At 36.3% G+C, this 15,613-nt stretch overlaps 1 protein-coding gene across 13 annotated transcripts in view; it reads left to right on the forward strand.

The window, feature by feature from the left end:
- The window catches only part of NBEA (neurobeachin), a 490,360-nt gene that overhangs the window by 317,249 nt on the left and 157,498 nt on the right, over positions 1-15,613 (forward strand). For 7 of the 13 annotated variants that reach the window (XM_065051668.1, XM_065051676.1, XM_065051716.1 and 4 more), the window contains 2 exons: positions 3,575-3,718; positions 6,795-6,827. In XM_065051668.1, the coding sequence (XP_064907740.1) occupies positions 3,575-3,718; positions 6,795-6,827 (177 nt within the window). The remainder of the gene's footprint in view (positions 1-3,574; positions 3,719-6,794; positions 6,828-15,613) is intronic. The other 6 variants (XM_065051702.1, XM_065051731.1, XM_065051745.1 and 3 more) reach the window with 1 other exon arrangement.

Below are 15,613 nucleotides of genomic sequence, written 5' to 3' on the forward strand. Positions count from 1 at the left end.
AAATGTTTGCCTTGAAAGTGTATCTAGTTTCTTTTTTTTTTTTTTTTATTTTGATGGATTTGTAACATTTTCTAATTAGACTTAGGAAATGACATTAATACCGTTCTGTGTTGTGTCTTTAAAATACAAGTTCCTTGTGTCCTAAAAAGAGATTTAAATGAAATATCTGGAAATGAATTTCATTTCTTAGTAATTTTGCTGGGACTTTGAAAAAATAATTTGATTTTTTTTTTTCAAATACACTGAAATATAAAGTATTCACTTATTCATCTCTTCTTTTTATATCATTGTTAACAATACTAGACATAGTTTTATGTCATATAATTTTTTATTCAGTTTGTTGTCTGGTTTTAAAGAGACAAGTTGTTTTTCTTATTTGGTGAGGTTCTCTTCTTTTAAAACCTTTTTGAAGTTATCTTGAAATATAAAAATAGAACATCTGTGACAGATCTGTTTTGAACATATTTCACGTTTCAGGATTCAAGGAGATCTGGTGGTCTGTGGTCTTCACTTGTTAATTTCTTGATGAATGGGTAGAAAGGCCACGAAGTGCACTCAGTACAGCACGTCTTCCGAAGATAGATGATCTCAAATAAATTCTATTCCCAATCAGTTTTTGATTTGTTAGGTGTTAAACCATTTCTTTGTAAGGACAGTGTTTACAAGCCTTGTAATGAGACAGCCCTGTGAGACCTTACTCTTCTTGCTGTAATTTTGATAAATGGAACTCTAATTCATAAAGGATATAGTGATTGAAGGGCAACTCTGGGTCTCGTACACTTTCATTTAGATAAATGTTTGGTACAGTATGGCAAAACTGAGGTGCACTCAACAAAGAGATAAATTTAAACAACAGCCAACCCAGAACTTTTTTCCAGCAAGACAAAGAAGTTGCATTTACTATATTGCTTTTAGATAAATGTATGTTTAATATTATAAACCAGAATGGATTTTAGAACCATTTGTCCTGTTGCTGTGCTCCAAATTTGTCAGACTAATTTAATGCCTTCTGCTCTACCACTTTTCTTACATTGGTGTCTGGCAATATTTCTATAACCTGGTAACTGGAACCTTCATCACAAGGAATTTAAAATCCACTGAATTTCAGGCTCTTCTGATGCATTTTAAGTGTCAGGAATAATTTGGAGCTTGGAACTTTTTTTCTTTCAATTTTGAAAATATATCTTCATGCATAAATCATTTTAAAGGACTGTCACTAATCTAATCAGTTACTACAGAAATGGCTGACTCTACGATTACTCCAGGTTAGTACTTTTGAAGTAATTCATTTGAAGATTATCACTTTTTATAAAGCTCAGAAACTTCAGTTAACACTCACTAGAACTACCAAAAATGAAGATAACAGTATTTTTGTGCTTCCGTCAAGCTAGTTCATCTCAGGTACAGTCTTCTTTAGTGTCAAACACTTCACAGCAGGAACTATTACTTGTATCAAAAGAGGCTAAACTCCCTTTTAGTAAACACAAAAGTAACAAGATCCTGCTCCAGCAATTAAATACTCAGGACAATTCTGATGTAGTAAAACTGAAGGTCTGTTGTGTTTTTACAAAGTCCTGCAATCCTTGCTCCTTTTTTTGTGAATTAGGGAAGAAAAAACAAAACAAAGAAAAAAAAACACAAACAAACAAAAAAACACACACGCGCACACACACACACACACACACAAAACAAAACAAACAAACAAACAAAAAACATGCTTGGACATAACACTGAAAACTTTTCCAACTGTTAGTCACTTGATTTGATTTGAAATTGGGTGAATAATGACAGTTAATTGTACTAAGTAGTAACCTGTGCAAGTGAGGTAATGACCACAGCCTAATAACGGAACACAGCAAAGCACAATGTATGAGTGCATATCAGCATCAATATCGTTTTAATCCTATCAGTATCAGTGTGGACCTAAAGGAGAGAGCATTAAGCAGGAGGACTAGAGATACTGTCCTTCATTTTGGGCTTGGTGAAAAACCGGAGATTTTCTCGCTTGTTTTTCTTTACCTGCTCAACAGTCTCAGAAATAACAATTGGGGTAACAGCAATAGTGTACGAAAGTTTAATATTATGCAATGTAAAACATGAGGTTGTCTCAGCCTGAGGTGGAAACCAATATCTAGCAACATGCCAACAGGGATCTTGGAACTGCGTATACACGCTAACAGAAAAATATGCCTCCACCATTTTTATTTATATGGTGTGACTCTCCTGTGTACAAACTAATTAGAAGACTCATATAAGTAAGAAATAAAATCATAAGACCTTCCCCACTGTTTGTAATAACAAAACTGCCTGACATATCAGTTCATTCCATGCATCTGCCTTCACTAACTTATCTGCTTACTATATCCCTCTTAGTTGTCCTCTATTAATATGAAGCCCTGAGCCTTACTGTGCTTTACCTTATCATTTTACATCTGCCATAATAGTATTCATCATGTTTATGTTCAGGCATTGTAGAAGAAAAACAAAATCCACAAATGCCTGGTTTTCCTCAGATTTCCCCCACCATTCTGTAGCTTAGTAGGAAGCAAATTTCCAAAGTATCGTACAGAAAGGAGAGAGAACATTTGGGTTTTATTTCTTGGTTGGCAGAACCAAAGATGCCCAGATCTTGTATGGTCCAAGGTGAAGATGCAGGGTTTTCTGTTTAGGAAAAAAAAACTGAAAGCTTTCTTGCCTTAGACTAGTATGAGTCTGTAGTACTGAAAATAAAGCTAATGACCTCTCCTCAGCTAAGAAAGAAACATTGTGCAAATATCACAACAGTAACATTTATTATATTAAAGCTATTTATGATTCTATCATTTGACCACACTATGATTAATTTCTTACATCATGCAAATAAACTCTGGCAAGCACTAGTAGGACCTTCCCAAAATGTAAGATGGAATCTCTCCTGCTGTACAGAACTGTCAGTCTGAACAGAAAAGTCAGTTGTAGACAAGAAGGAAGGGTAAGGCTCTCCTGTGAAGTCCTTTGACACATGTCCATACACCAGCATTTTTACTGTTCTCCTTGAAAACACACACAGGCAGACACCAAAGTTCCCTCACCATGCTTGTCTTTTTTTAGTATTTTCAACCTTGTTGTTACTGTACATTGAGATAACCCATCCCTTACTTCACCATCCTGTCATGCTTATCTCTCAGATGAAAATCATGACAGATTTTGAATTTCCAAAAGCAACTCCTTTATTTAGAGTAGGTGTTTGAGCTCTCAGAGCTTTGTCAGAGTCAGGACAACAGGAACCCAAGATAAACACTTGCTGAATTTCTTGCAGGTGGAGAACTAATGGAATAACATTGAAAATAAAGTAAATAGCGATTATTAAAAGCAGAACAGTCTTTGTGAAACAGTTTTTATTTTATTCAAGATATGTTTTGAAATACAGAATAAGGCTGCATATTTTGTAAACCTTGATAAAGTTTTAGAAAATGTTTCTTTCCTTTTTCCATAAATATGATTTATACTGTATTTTTTTGCTACTTTGTTGTGGTTGTTTTATATTTATAATATAATTCAGCTAAATTCACAACATTTGTAATTTTTTTTTTAGGCACTGAAGAGGATGTAGTGAAATCAAAGAAAACTTTCCGAAGTCAAGCTGTGGTAAATCAGAATGCAGAAACAGAGCTTATGCTGGAAGGAGATGATGATGCTGTTAGCCTGCTCCAAGAGAAAGAGATTGACAACCTTGCAGGTAATTATATTTTTAATTACAACTAAGATATGAGCCAAAAGGCTCTTTTAAACTTGCCAGTTCTTGACCTTTGTGGTTAGTGTCTTAATATTGACAGCTAAGTATACAATTACAGTATGAACAGATTCTTTGTGTTGTAGATTTAATACCTTGTCCTACTAGGGATACTGATTACACAGCATGTGCCCATTGCACAGTATTTCAGCAGAGATGTGAGACTTGGCAGGGCCTCGAGTGCTTTTAGCACTGCCCGTGACTTGCTGAAAATTCTGTTAAACCATGGTGAGAAAGTCTCATTTTTGGTCAAAATGGAAATGTGGACTAATTCTGTAACTCGGGGTTTTGTGAGTCAGTGTGGTTGTGCGTGTTCATGACCTGATCCCAAGGGCCACACAGCTTGTGGTGAGACACCTGTGCTCCCGCTGGCACCCGCTTCTCTCAGTGATGGAGTTAAGTGGGATCTGCAGAATCTCAACCCATCTGTCACAGCGAGGGAAAAAGTTGCCTCTTGTAAACAGGGACTAAGAAAGTGAAACTGTAACCAAGCTATGACCTACGTTGGTTATCAAATGAGCTGGGAGTGAGTCCTCTGTGAAAATGTACATGAGAGATCCCTTCTGCTCCTTTCTCCTGGTGTGAAGGTGTGCAGTGAGGTCTCAGTTCTATCTTCTAGCAGATTCTATTGCAGTTTTGTCTGCAATCCTACCTTCCTGGGGATGTAGTCTGAAAAGAAAGGCATGTTGAGAGTTGAAAATGCACTCATCTATCAGATGAGATAAGAATGTGAGAACTGTGAAAAGCCATATGGAATTTTTATCTTTTTAAAAACCTGTATTAATTTATTCCACTAAGCAGAAGTTTTGTGATGTCTCACTTTTTTTTTTTTTTTTTTTTTCCTGCATAATGGAATTTCTAAAATAGCTGCCTTTGCTCCTGTACTTTCTTCTGATGACAAAGTGGAAAGTTGTAGCAAAGATAAGATCATAAATGGACGGTAAAACCAAACCAAACAAATGAACAAGGGCAAAAAATGCCTTCATGAAAGTTAGCCTCATACTTTGAAACTAGAGCAGAGCAGAGGGGGAAAGTAAATGCTTTTATTTGGGAGCAACCATCAGTATATGATTATCACAGTTAATATGTCGGCCTGCTTGCTTCCTCAGTCTGCAGCTAGCTGTTGCTGAGACACTGCTGTCTTAATAAAATAGTGTGTCAAGTAGGCCCATTAGAGGGATAATTTGATCCATGTCCTTTTCTCCTTTAGAACTAAAACTCAGCACTGCTTTGGCTAAGTTCTGATATCTAAAAACAGTGCTTCCAACTAAATATGCATACCTTGCTACAGGTTAAAGTCTGCAATATGCATTTACATTGAAATATTGATTTGAACTGCAAAGTGGACATGAAATTTTCTTGTTCAGTCTGGAAAAACTCGGAGTCAGCTATAAAATTCTTATATATGCCCCAACACTGCCATTTTGCTCAAAGACACCAACGCGATACAATCCCTATAGCCACATCCCTCTGCAAAAACCTGGTATTTCAATGCATCCTTACTACATGCAATGAGATCACTACATACTTGAGATCACTACATATATGACATCCCCTGGAATTCTAGTATTTTCCTTTTACGGTTTCTAGAAATTGGGAGATATTGTCAGTATCAGAAAAAAATAGAATTATAAAAAATAAAAATTAAAAAAAACCTTTTGAAATATTGACAGGATGTGTCCTCTAACAGTGTCAGAAATTAGCCTTTGTGTTCCCTGTCCCAAGTGTGGTGAGGTAATGTGCTAATGTTGCTCTATGTGTACCAAAAACTGTGAATGTGTCAAAAAGAACACACATTCCACTACCTCATTTTTACTATCATCTTAGCTGCAGCCTTTGCTGTTTGACTCCTGCTCATTTTGGAGCTGAAATGATTTTGGGAGTTAATGGTCACACATGGTATTGTATCTGTCTTCTGTAAATTTTACTAATCAGTGAAAAAAAAAAAGAATCCTTCCATACCCTCTGTTTCACTGCATGATTTTGCATGGGTTTGCATTTAATGATGTCACTGTTTTCCACAGTTTTTGGTATATCCAATGTGACTCTGAAACTTGAGTCCAAGAACTGAAGTCAAGAAAAGCAGTTGGCCAGGAAAGTGAGTTTTGTGCTTGAGAAGGTTAGAACAATCTCTGACAGCTCTGAAAAGCAAGTCACAATAAAGCCACACTGTACATTCTTGTCTAATTCTAAAGAGTTATGTAGATTCAGTGTATGTGATCTGGAAATCTTTGGGATATATCAAGTTATAGTATATCACAGCATCATTATCTAGTTACTGTTCAGAGTGGAATGACACATAGGAATTTCTATATTCAGATATGCCTGCAGTTCAACTTTAAAGCTTAAATCAACTTAAACTTGGTTAGCAATGATTTGGATTGTCTCAGGAAGGGATAGGAATTAAACAAAATCATTATAAACCAGGTTTAAATTGATTTAAGATTGTCCACATTTAGCTAAAACAATTTAACATTGTTTATTCTGTGAAACTAAGGCACCTTTTAAAAAGATGAGACCTTAGGTTTTATACGACTTTTAATTAAGATAATATAAATACTACAATATTTTGATTTGTGGAGCTAAAACTAAAAAAAGGGAAAGTTTGAAACAGATTGAGACTGTTCATACAAAGTTATCTGTACATACCTTTTGTTCCAGAGAGTCTTTATAGTTTTTCATCAACCATGTGGCACAAATCAATGTAAAGTTCACTTTGATAAATTACATATGGGATGGAGAATTTTTAAATACTTATAGTCTGAATATTTTTATTATATTATCTTAGTATTCCATATGTTGCAATGGCAATTGGTCAGATTTCGTTATATTAAGTAGTATTTTAATAAAATATAAAAATCAAGTTCCATGTTATTATGGTCTTTGAATTATTACTTCAAGATTTTTAACTAAAGCAGTATTTTATCTGTCTTACAATATGAGTTATCAAAAGATGATGTTCTTGTTTTAGCATTAACGTATTAAAATATTTTTACATTACATTTTTCTGTTTCAATTTTAGCTCCTTTTCTTCCCAGACTGTTCACTTCAAGAGGCAAGTCACATCTGTGTTAGAACTAATGACTGACATAGCCCAGTCAGTTTTAACAGTGTTCTAATATATTGCAAATCTGTGGGTAATTTAATCAAATCCACTGTAGTGAGTTGATATTACTAACTCTTCTCCTTTTCCTTTTCTATTTTGTAATGCTGAAATAGAACTCTTAATACTTACCTTTTCTCTTAAGAGCCTGAGAATGCAAATTTGCTAACAGTTTGTCTTCTGCTTAATAGGTGATTTTTTCAAAGTGAAAACTATGCGGATGTATTCTAATTTTGTCAGCAGGCATTCTCAAAGGAAAATATGTTTTAATAGACAATTAATTTCCATTCTTCATAGTTTTTTATTTTGTTTTGTTTTTAAAGCACTGATCTTGCACTAAAATAGGTCATAAATTTTTAAAAAAATAGAATAAATGTTGAACCACTCAGGTTTTATGAATTTTACGTTTTAGAAATATGTTCGTATGTTCTGTTTTCTTTGTTATGAAGTTGCAGTTGAATTGCTGAGAATAGTTTGTGCACATCCAAGAGCAGAATTTGGCCTTAATGGCATTTTTGAAAGATCCACGTTCTGTAACTGGAGCAGATTTTAGCTATTTTGTCATATGGCTGGTAGCAACAGCAAGTAGGCCCCAGCCAAGCAAAAAGTACCCCTTACAAAGTATTTTGCTACTCTCTGAAGTGTAGTTTCTAGAAAGAAAAAAGGAAATAAAGATATGAGGCTTTGGGTTATTTTAGGAAGATAAAAAGCTTTGGCAGGCATCTGTCTGGCTACTTGCATGGGCTCAATCAACTTCCTCATAAGCCGTGGTGAATTACAGCTTCACAACAGTCTTGCAAGAATAAATACATATTATTCATTCCATTATACAAGGAGATTGGGTAACTCATCCAAATAAACCAAAGGAAAGCCACTAACTGCCTTTAATGCATCTTAGTCTTAACGTATCTTAGCCTTCACTAGTGAACTTTCCCTTCTTCTTGGACAACTGTCTCTAGTTGGAAGGAAGCCCCCCCACCCCAATGCAAGTGTGCCAGGAAGGCTTGAGTAAGATACAGCATCCCAGCACTGCATTAACTTTTAGCAACTGTCAGCTTCAGTGTAGAAATATTTCTAGAAAGCAGCATTACTACTGCTAAATAGGAGCTGATCTTCCATCCAAGCCCACATGGGTAGCTAGTCCACATTGGCTTGAGGACTAAATGTGATAAGCCAGACTTCTTGATAGTGTGCAGCGTGTAATGACTTACTGCCCTGCACTAAAGAACACGTTGGGTCATGAGGATTTGACAGCTTGTATTATTATTATTAATGAGATATAAGACCTTTCACATCCAGGTCATCTGTTTGAAGTCCAGACAAGACTGGTGGTAACCAAACATTATCAACATCTGTTTTGTGGCCTATGCAAAATAAGCCTTTTGTCTCATTTCAGACAAACTAACAGAAGTCATCATGATTTTGAGCGATTTCCAACTGAAAAAATATTTGACGCTGTCAGTAGAGGAAATTAGAATAGTTCCAAAAGTTCTACTACATAGAGTTGCATTTAAAATTGTATAGCAGTACCAAAAAAAATAAAATAAAATAAAATAAATAAAATTAGCCCTTAGGGAAATTTTCTATTCCGAGTTCTAACAAAGGACTCATTTGCATTTCTGAAATTATTTTGAAGCCTTGCATAGAGTCAGACGCAGTAATAAAAACACTAACACCCCCGAGGAGTGACATCTAAAACCACAAAAAGCCCACAAAGTAAGTATTTGGGATGGAAAACTGAAATACAATTGACTCATCTTTATATATATATATATATATAATATGCATTTATTATTTATATGTACATGCATTTAGTTACAGTAACATTTCTTATGGCCAAAATCTGACACTGAATTTTCTTTATAAGAATTGACCAGTGTAGACAACCTCTGGTAAGCAAAGCTGTTTGCTACTTTTCTTACCTAGTCTTAAGGAGTAATGGACGGAGTAATTGTTTTTCCTTCTGTTGCCATCTCAAAATGTTGTTAAGGTATATAGGCTCTTTTTTGTTTGTGTTTTTGTTTGTTTGTTTTTTGGTTGTGGGGGGGTATTTTATCTGAGTTAAACACTAGGTTTTCTTAATTAAAGAAAACAACAATAACTTTGGCCTCTACTGAGAAGGCAGATTTTTGAATTATTAGGTTTCACAGGGAAAAAAAAAAAAAAAAAAAACAACCAACCAAAACAAAACAAAAACAAAAACAAAACAAAACAAAAACAAAACAAAAAAATAATTTGTTTGGGACCAACCAAAGATCATTTTGTTACATTATGTTATCTTCTGTAAGAATAATGGGTTGAAAGAAAGGACCAAATAGCACATTATATTGTCTCCAGCACTGACCACAGCCTATCCAAGAGGTTTTGGAGGAGAGGAAAGGGATCATCTTCATCCCTCTCAGCTCCTGGACAGCAAAGAAAGACAGTGGTTCTGAGAGTGGCCTCATCTTCCCCCTCCAACCCTTCTCCTCCCTCCCTGGTGTGTCCTCTCCTGTGAGGCTGGGAGAGCCCTGTGCCCATCACATGTTCTCCTTCTGCTCCAATGGTTGCCATCCGTACACCAGTGGGTCTGAGTGGCACTGGCCATCTGCGGGGATCCAAGGGGGACAGAAAGCAGGAACCACAAAGGAAGCTCAGGAAGGGCTGTCACAAACTGTGCAGTGATGCTTCCTAATAATTCTCTCTCAGCCTCCAACACCTTGCACTTCTAAGGCTTCCAAAGTCAGAGGTAGTAATTATTCTCTTTCTTTTTTTCCCATTTTCTCTTTCACTCTTCTCTCATGAACTCTCTTTCTCTCACTGTCTTTTTTCTCTGTATGGAGGTAGCTAAGGTACCTTAAGATTTTCCATGTTTTGTATATTTTTCTTTAAGAAAGTACATTTGTATATGTGCACACACAAATATGTCAGTTAAATAACAAATATCAAGGTTTCATTAGAAAACATCCAAAAAAGTCTTAATATTTCTCCTACCTTTTCAAGCTTCTCAGTGGAAACTATTCACTGAATTCAGCATCACTCCTATGTCGTTTTCTCCTCTCCAACTCAATTTATCTTGCAAATTAGCATTCAATATAGGAATGCCATTGCAGGGGGTGCGTGTTTCGGGAAGGGACAGGAACATGGAAGAAGAGTGGTTCTTTTTCACTTTTTATGGTAGACATGTAACCACACAAGCCTTGCACTTCCAAAAATGGACATTTAATTCAAACAGATTTCCATAGTTTCTGCTGATTATATATTCAGATTTTGATCCTCAACTCTAAGTATAGAAAAGAAAAATGTATTTGTATGAGTTTATTTTAGAGGATAGATTCAGGCATAAACTGAAAACAGTTATACTTTTGATATACAGTTGGCTTTCACATTGAAAACAACAACAAGAAAAATCCCCACAGTTTCTATAATATACTATTTTTAGACATCTAAGTGCTTATTCTAATATTTTTTTCACATTACTATCTAAAATAGCTTAATATTTTATAAGGTGGTTGTCAGTTGCATATGACTGCTACTAAGCACAGCTTTTAAGACCTTTTCTCTTTGTACCTTATTATATCCCATTCTTAAGTTTGAGAATTTTTGACATTTAAAATGGCAGCTGAATTTCCTGCTTTCCAGGAAAAATTAAATTTATTTTAATAATAATATTTAATAAAAATATTTATTTATTTAAATTGATTTAAAATTAAATCAATTCAAATGTTGTTGTTTTGTATTTATGGAAGGCTATGAGAGCGCTTCCTGTGCACCTACTGTCCACTCTTACCAGTCTACTTCAATTTCTTTTTTTTTTTTTCCCTATTAATTGCAAAACTGTTTTGATTTGAAACTTCTAAGGCTGCAGAATTAGGCTACAGTGGAGCCTACGAGTGCACACTTGCCTAGTGCATAGGTCTGCAACTTCTCCCTTTTCCTGAAGTACCACAGTCTGGGTGGAACTTGTTAGCTGATCAAAGGTCAAGCTGGTGAGCTACCTAATATAGAGGAGAGAGACTGCAGAGAGACAGGTCTAGACGTAAGCAACCAGACTCCACAGTTCTGCACTTTATTTCATCTTCACTACGTAATTGATTTCCATTTGAAAATCCCTATTCTCCAAAATTCATGTAAGACCCTATAGGGACAGATCTACGTATATTAGTGGTAGGAGTGTATCCAGAACTTCTGCTGACCTATGGACAAGATTTTTTGCTTTTGTTGTTGTTTTGGCATTTGTGTTAAAGAAGCAAGCTAATAAGTCGGTCAAGAAGACCATTTGGTTAGTCTTGGTTTCATTGTCCAGAAATTGTACAAGAGGCAGCCTTATCCAGTACATTGGATGGCCCTCACTGGCAGCCTATTACACAAGTGCTTTTGGCTTAACTTTCTAAAGAAATTAGGTTTACATGGGCATTGTCCATCAGCCTCTATCTTTGTAACTTCTGAACCTGGAAACCATTTTGAACAAACTTTAACACAGGAGTAAGGATTTCAGAAGCAATAAAATTCCTTCAGTGAAATCAGGTTATTACAGAAGAAAGCCTACATGACAGAGCCTGCCACATCAGTTCTCCTCTTGATAGGTATGAGAGAATCTATGTGAGAGTCTTCAGAAGTTCCCTAACTGTGGGAAAGCAAACGTGCAATCAGCCAGCAGACAAACTTACACTCAAAAACATTCTTTATCCATTCTGGTGTTGTTTAGAGATACTCATATTTTCAGAAATTTTTGAAGTTACAGCTATTAAATCTTAGATAACTCTTCCAACTATACCTAGCAAGTTATATGCTAATTCAATTTAATTCTTTCTTCCCACACACATATAGGAGTAGCTAACCAAATAAGTAAACTAAAATATCATGAACTATCTGAACACAACGCTTCACTACAGTCTCAAGAAGTATAAGGCTTACAGTTTATCCTGAAAATCTTTTCCAGAATGGAGACGAGAAGAAATGAAAGCTGAAGGCTCACATCCTTCACTTCATTTCCAATCAGCTGAGCTCTATTGGCATGACAAGGTGCACAAGCTGGACTGTATAGGATACCCATCAAGTCTGGTTCACTCAGGCTTGCAACTGGGATTTCATCCCTCCTGTTCCTGACTCGAGTTCCTGTGTCAGTGGGATACTGCTATAGCAAGATGCACCCAGCTTTCTCCTTTCTTCTTCCAATATTCATTATGCTTTTCTAAAATGTGTTTTTTCTGTTATTTTTTGAGTAAATAGACAACTATAGTGGCTCCCACAGAGAGAAAAACTGTAACTTATGTGGGCGAAAAGAAGTACCTTAAATTTTACCAGAAAATTAGGAGGAAGCTAGCGCGGGTCACAGTGCATTAGTGTAGTATACTGCCATCTGGATGCACTGCTTAACAATCAACTTCTTAGTTCCCAAACTAGCTTGAATTACTCAGTCCTTCCAAGGTATAGCTTCAGGCAGAACTCACTGTATGAATCTAATTTTGAAGTGGCAAATATATGCATTGTGGTAGTGAGGTCCCTATCCCAAATATTTAAGTCTCTAGCCAGCTGTAAATCATTAAGGGGAGTCTTGATTATTATTAATACTTGGTCATCTGACAGATTGGCGCTTGAACACATCCTGGAACAATACTAAACCCACGTAAGCAACTCAGAGTTTGAGCACAGTTCAGAGGTTCTCATGTATGCCACAGTACAAATCAGACTTTATCTGCAAAAGGAGGCAAAAGTTGATTTTCTCAGTTGCTTTAGGCTGTTAGGCACACAGCTAATTGTTCCATGGTAAGAAGATATCTAGGAAGATTGACTTTGATACAGTTTTGAGTTTCTCTCTGCATATTCTGTAACCATTGCAACCTTTTTATTAAGTGGTTGCTTTCTATCTCATTTTGAACAATATAAAGAGATACTTATTCCCAGGAATATTGCAAAACACATTTTCTCTCAGGAAGAAGTACTATTTTATATTTTTCTTTCAATGTGACTAGGAAGGTATGGAATTCAAATAATAATTTACCTATGGAGGTGCATGCATCAGTTAATCCAAATATTTGGAAAGTGTGTGTACATTTTAGAGAAAACTACTTTTTTTTTTTCTTAAACAATGCTATCTTCAATTATTTTCACAATCTCACGAAAAAGATGCATTTATTTCTTAGCATTTTATTCACAGTTGTAATACTTAAGATTATTTTTATTTACATTTTCTTTTTAATCAAGCACATTTGTTTGCTGTTATGGCACCACTTAAGAGAATTGAGTTGCTGTAATTGTTTAGTTATTGTTGAAAAAGACCATTGTGGTTGATCTTTGATGTTAGCAGTAGTGTTACATGCTTTATAGAGAAAAGGGGGGAAAGTGGGGAAAATTTTGGATATCAGGGCCTATCTGCACTGGCAATGACATTTAAACAAACAATAAAAATCAATCCCTCCCTCACAATATGAAACATATGATTGTGCAAGAGTAAAAAGCCAACAAAGTAAGTTTGGATATCTCTGAAAACAGGGGAAAGGAACTGGGGTTGTTATTCAGTGGGGGAGGATTAAAACAAGCTTATGGTCATGTTTAGACTTAGATTCTGGTTTCTGCAATCAAAAAGTTGTGCAAATTGTTCTCTTTATTGAAACTGTTGAAAGTGATACGTAAAGAGAGCTGTATATATACATTCTTATAAAAGCCTTGGCTTTAGTGAAGGAGTTACTCCCTGTACCTGCTATAGTGGAGAACAAATTGGGGGCAAGCATCCTCATGTAAGTTCAATATATCTACTGCAGGAGTCTTTTTTTCAGGGTAGTTTGGATCAGATTTATTACAACGATAGGAACAAAAAGTATTAAATTGTATGAATCGGGTTTTTAGGAAGCTTACCTTGTTTGCTAGTTATTTCCATGGCAGTGCATGTATTATATTAATGATGTTAATTGGTTGAAATATTTTTCTGACTACAGGGCATTTTTCAAAGGCTTCTGGTGCCTATGCGTGTTTCTGCTTGTATGCTACGTGATTTAAATTACAAGAAACTGAAGTTTTGGTGTGCATTAGTGTGTGTTACGCATACATGGTTTCAAGTATAAGGATTTGTAGTAATTTTAAATGCAAATCGGTGTCAGATGCACTTGGCTTCAAAGTTAAAGTGCTGAGAGAATTTCAGTTATCTTATTTCAAGGACATTGTAAGTGACTTTTAATAATTATTCTTACTATTTAAAATTCTTGTTTATTGTATCAAATTACAAATTGTAGTTTAGGCAAACTATTTTACATAGTAAAGTTATTGGTTTCAGCTAATCTGTTCTGTATTTTCTGTGTTAAATAGTATATGAAAAAAAGATTAAGGTATGTTTTTTCTTTTAAAATAGTGTCAGATAATTACCTGACACTATAGACCTTTTATTTTTTTCAGAATAATTACCTGTAGATTGTAAAATTAAATTGATCTAGACGATTGGATATGTTTTGAAAATATTTGTCCCAGATCATATTTTTTAATCTATAAGCAATCACCAAAAATTATTTTAAAAGTTAGACTTACAAGTCTGCAGCAAGTAAATTGCTTGTTTTCATAATTCAGCAGATAAAAGCATATATCTTAACCTATTTAGGAGTAATTATGCCAAATCATCTTAGGAAATATGCTTCTGGTGTAATTTTCAGGCTCATTAATGTAACACATCTTTAGCTCTTACAGTTAAAAATGAGAGTTTATGAAAATGAAAATGTTTGAAATAACACGTCAAAATACAACTCTTCTGGAGCTTTTCTTAAAAGGTGTAGTTTTACTGGTATTGATTTAGCAGACAGCAAACCCTTTGGCCTGATAGAACTTTTCACTTGCATTGACTTTCTTTGCTTGAACTTGAAAAAGGCGAGAGCTAAATACGAGGACTGAAGTCTCCGTTTAATAGAAATTAAAGGAGGGGAGGACAGAGATTACATTCTGCGTTTGTTCACTGGGACCTCCTAATCCCACAGTCATTTACTTTTGGAAAGGAAATATTATTTTAAAAATGTATATGCGCGGTAGCGTTTATTTTAGAAATGTGAATCACATGTGCCGACCACAGGGATCAGGCAAAGCGGAAAATTCTCCATTTGAAGAGGTTACAAGACCTGTGGATCTGAAGTGATCCCTGGTCTGGTTTTAAGGCCAGAACTTCTTTGCGGAGTCGCTGCCTCTCCTCTGTGGGCCGCCCCGATCGCTTCAGAGAGGTTGGGAACAGGCAACGAAATGATCCTTGAGAAGAGATGCTGTTCCTTAGAGTTCCGTCATCTGACAAGCGCTCTAGACGCGTGTCCCTTCCACAAACCCCAGGCTGTTGGATGAAGCGGAGCAGCCACAGGTTGGGTTTTCCCCCGGGGCTGGAAGGGAAGCGCTCTCCGCGTTGCCGGCGGCTCTCTGCGTGGGCGGGGAGCTCCCGGCAGCACCCCCGGGTGCCGCTGCCGCCGGGCAGCGGAGCCTCGGCCGCGGGCAGAGCCGCCGCGCTTCGCTACTCGGTGGCCACAGCCGCCCTGGGAATGAATATTTACATCTCCTGCAAAAGCGCAGCTCGCCGCCGCCGCAGAGGGGCCGGCTTGGGGCTGGTAGCCGGAGCTCGAAATCTTCCCCGCATGAGAATGAGCCCATCCCGGCAGCTCTTGGCTCAGGTGTGCCCGGCTTTTGTTTCATTAGACTATCAATTGGGTTTGTGAAAGGGACCCAAAGCTTCCCGATAGCTCGGTGCCATATGGAAAATCTGCAGTATTTTGATTATGCTCTATGTAAACATTTTA

This window comes from Columba livia, chromosome 1, assembly GCF_036013475.1.
Source record: "Columba livia isolate bColLiv1 breed racing homer chromosome 1, bColLiv1.pat.W.v2, whole genome shotgun sequence".
NCBI lineage: Eukaryota > Metazoa > Chordata > Aves > Columbiformes > Columbidae > Columba > Columba livia.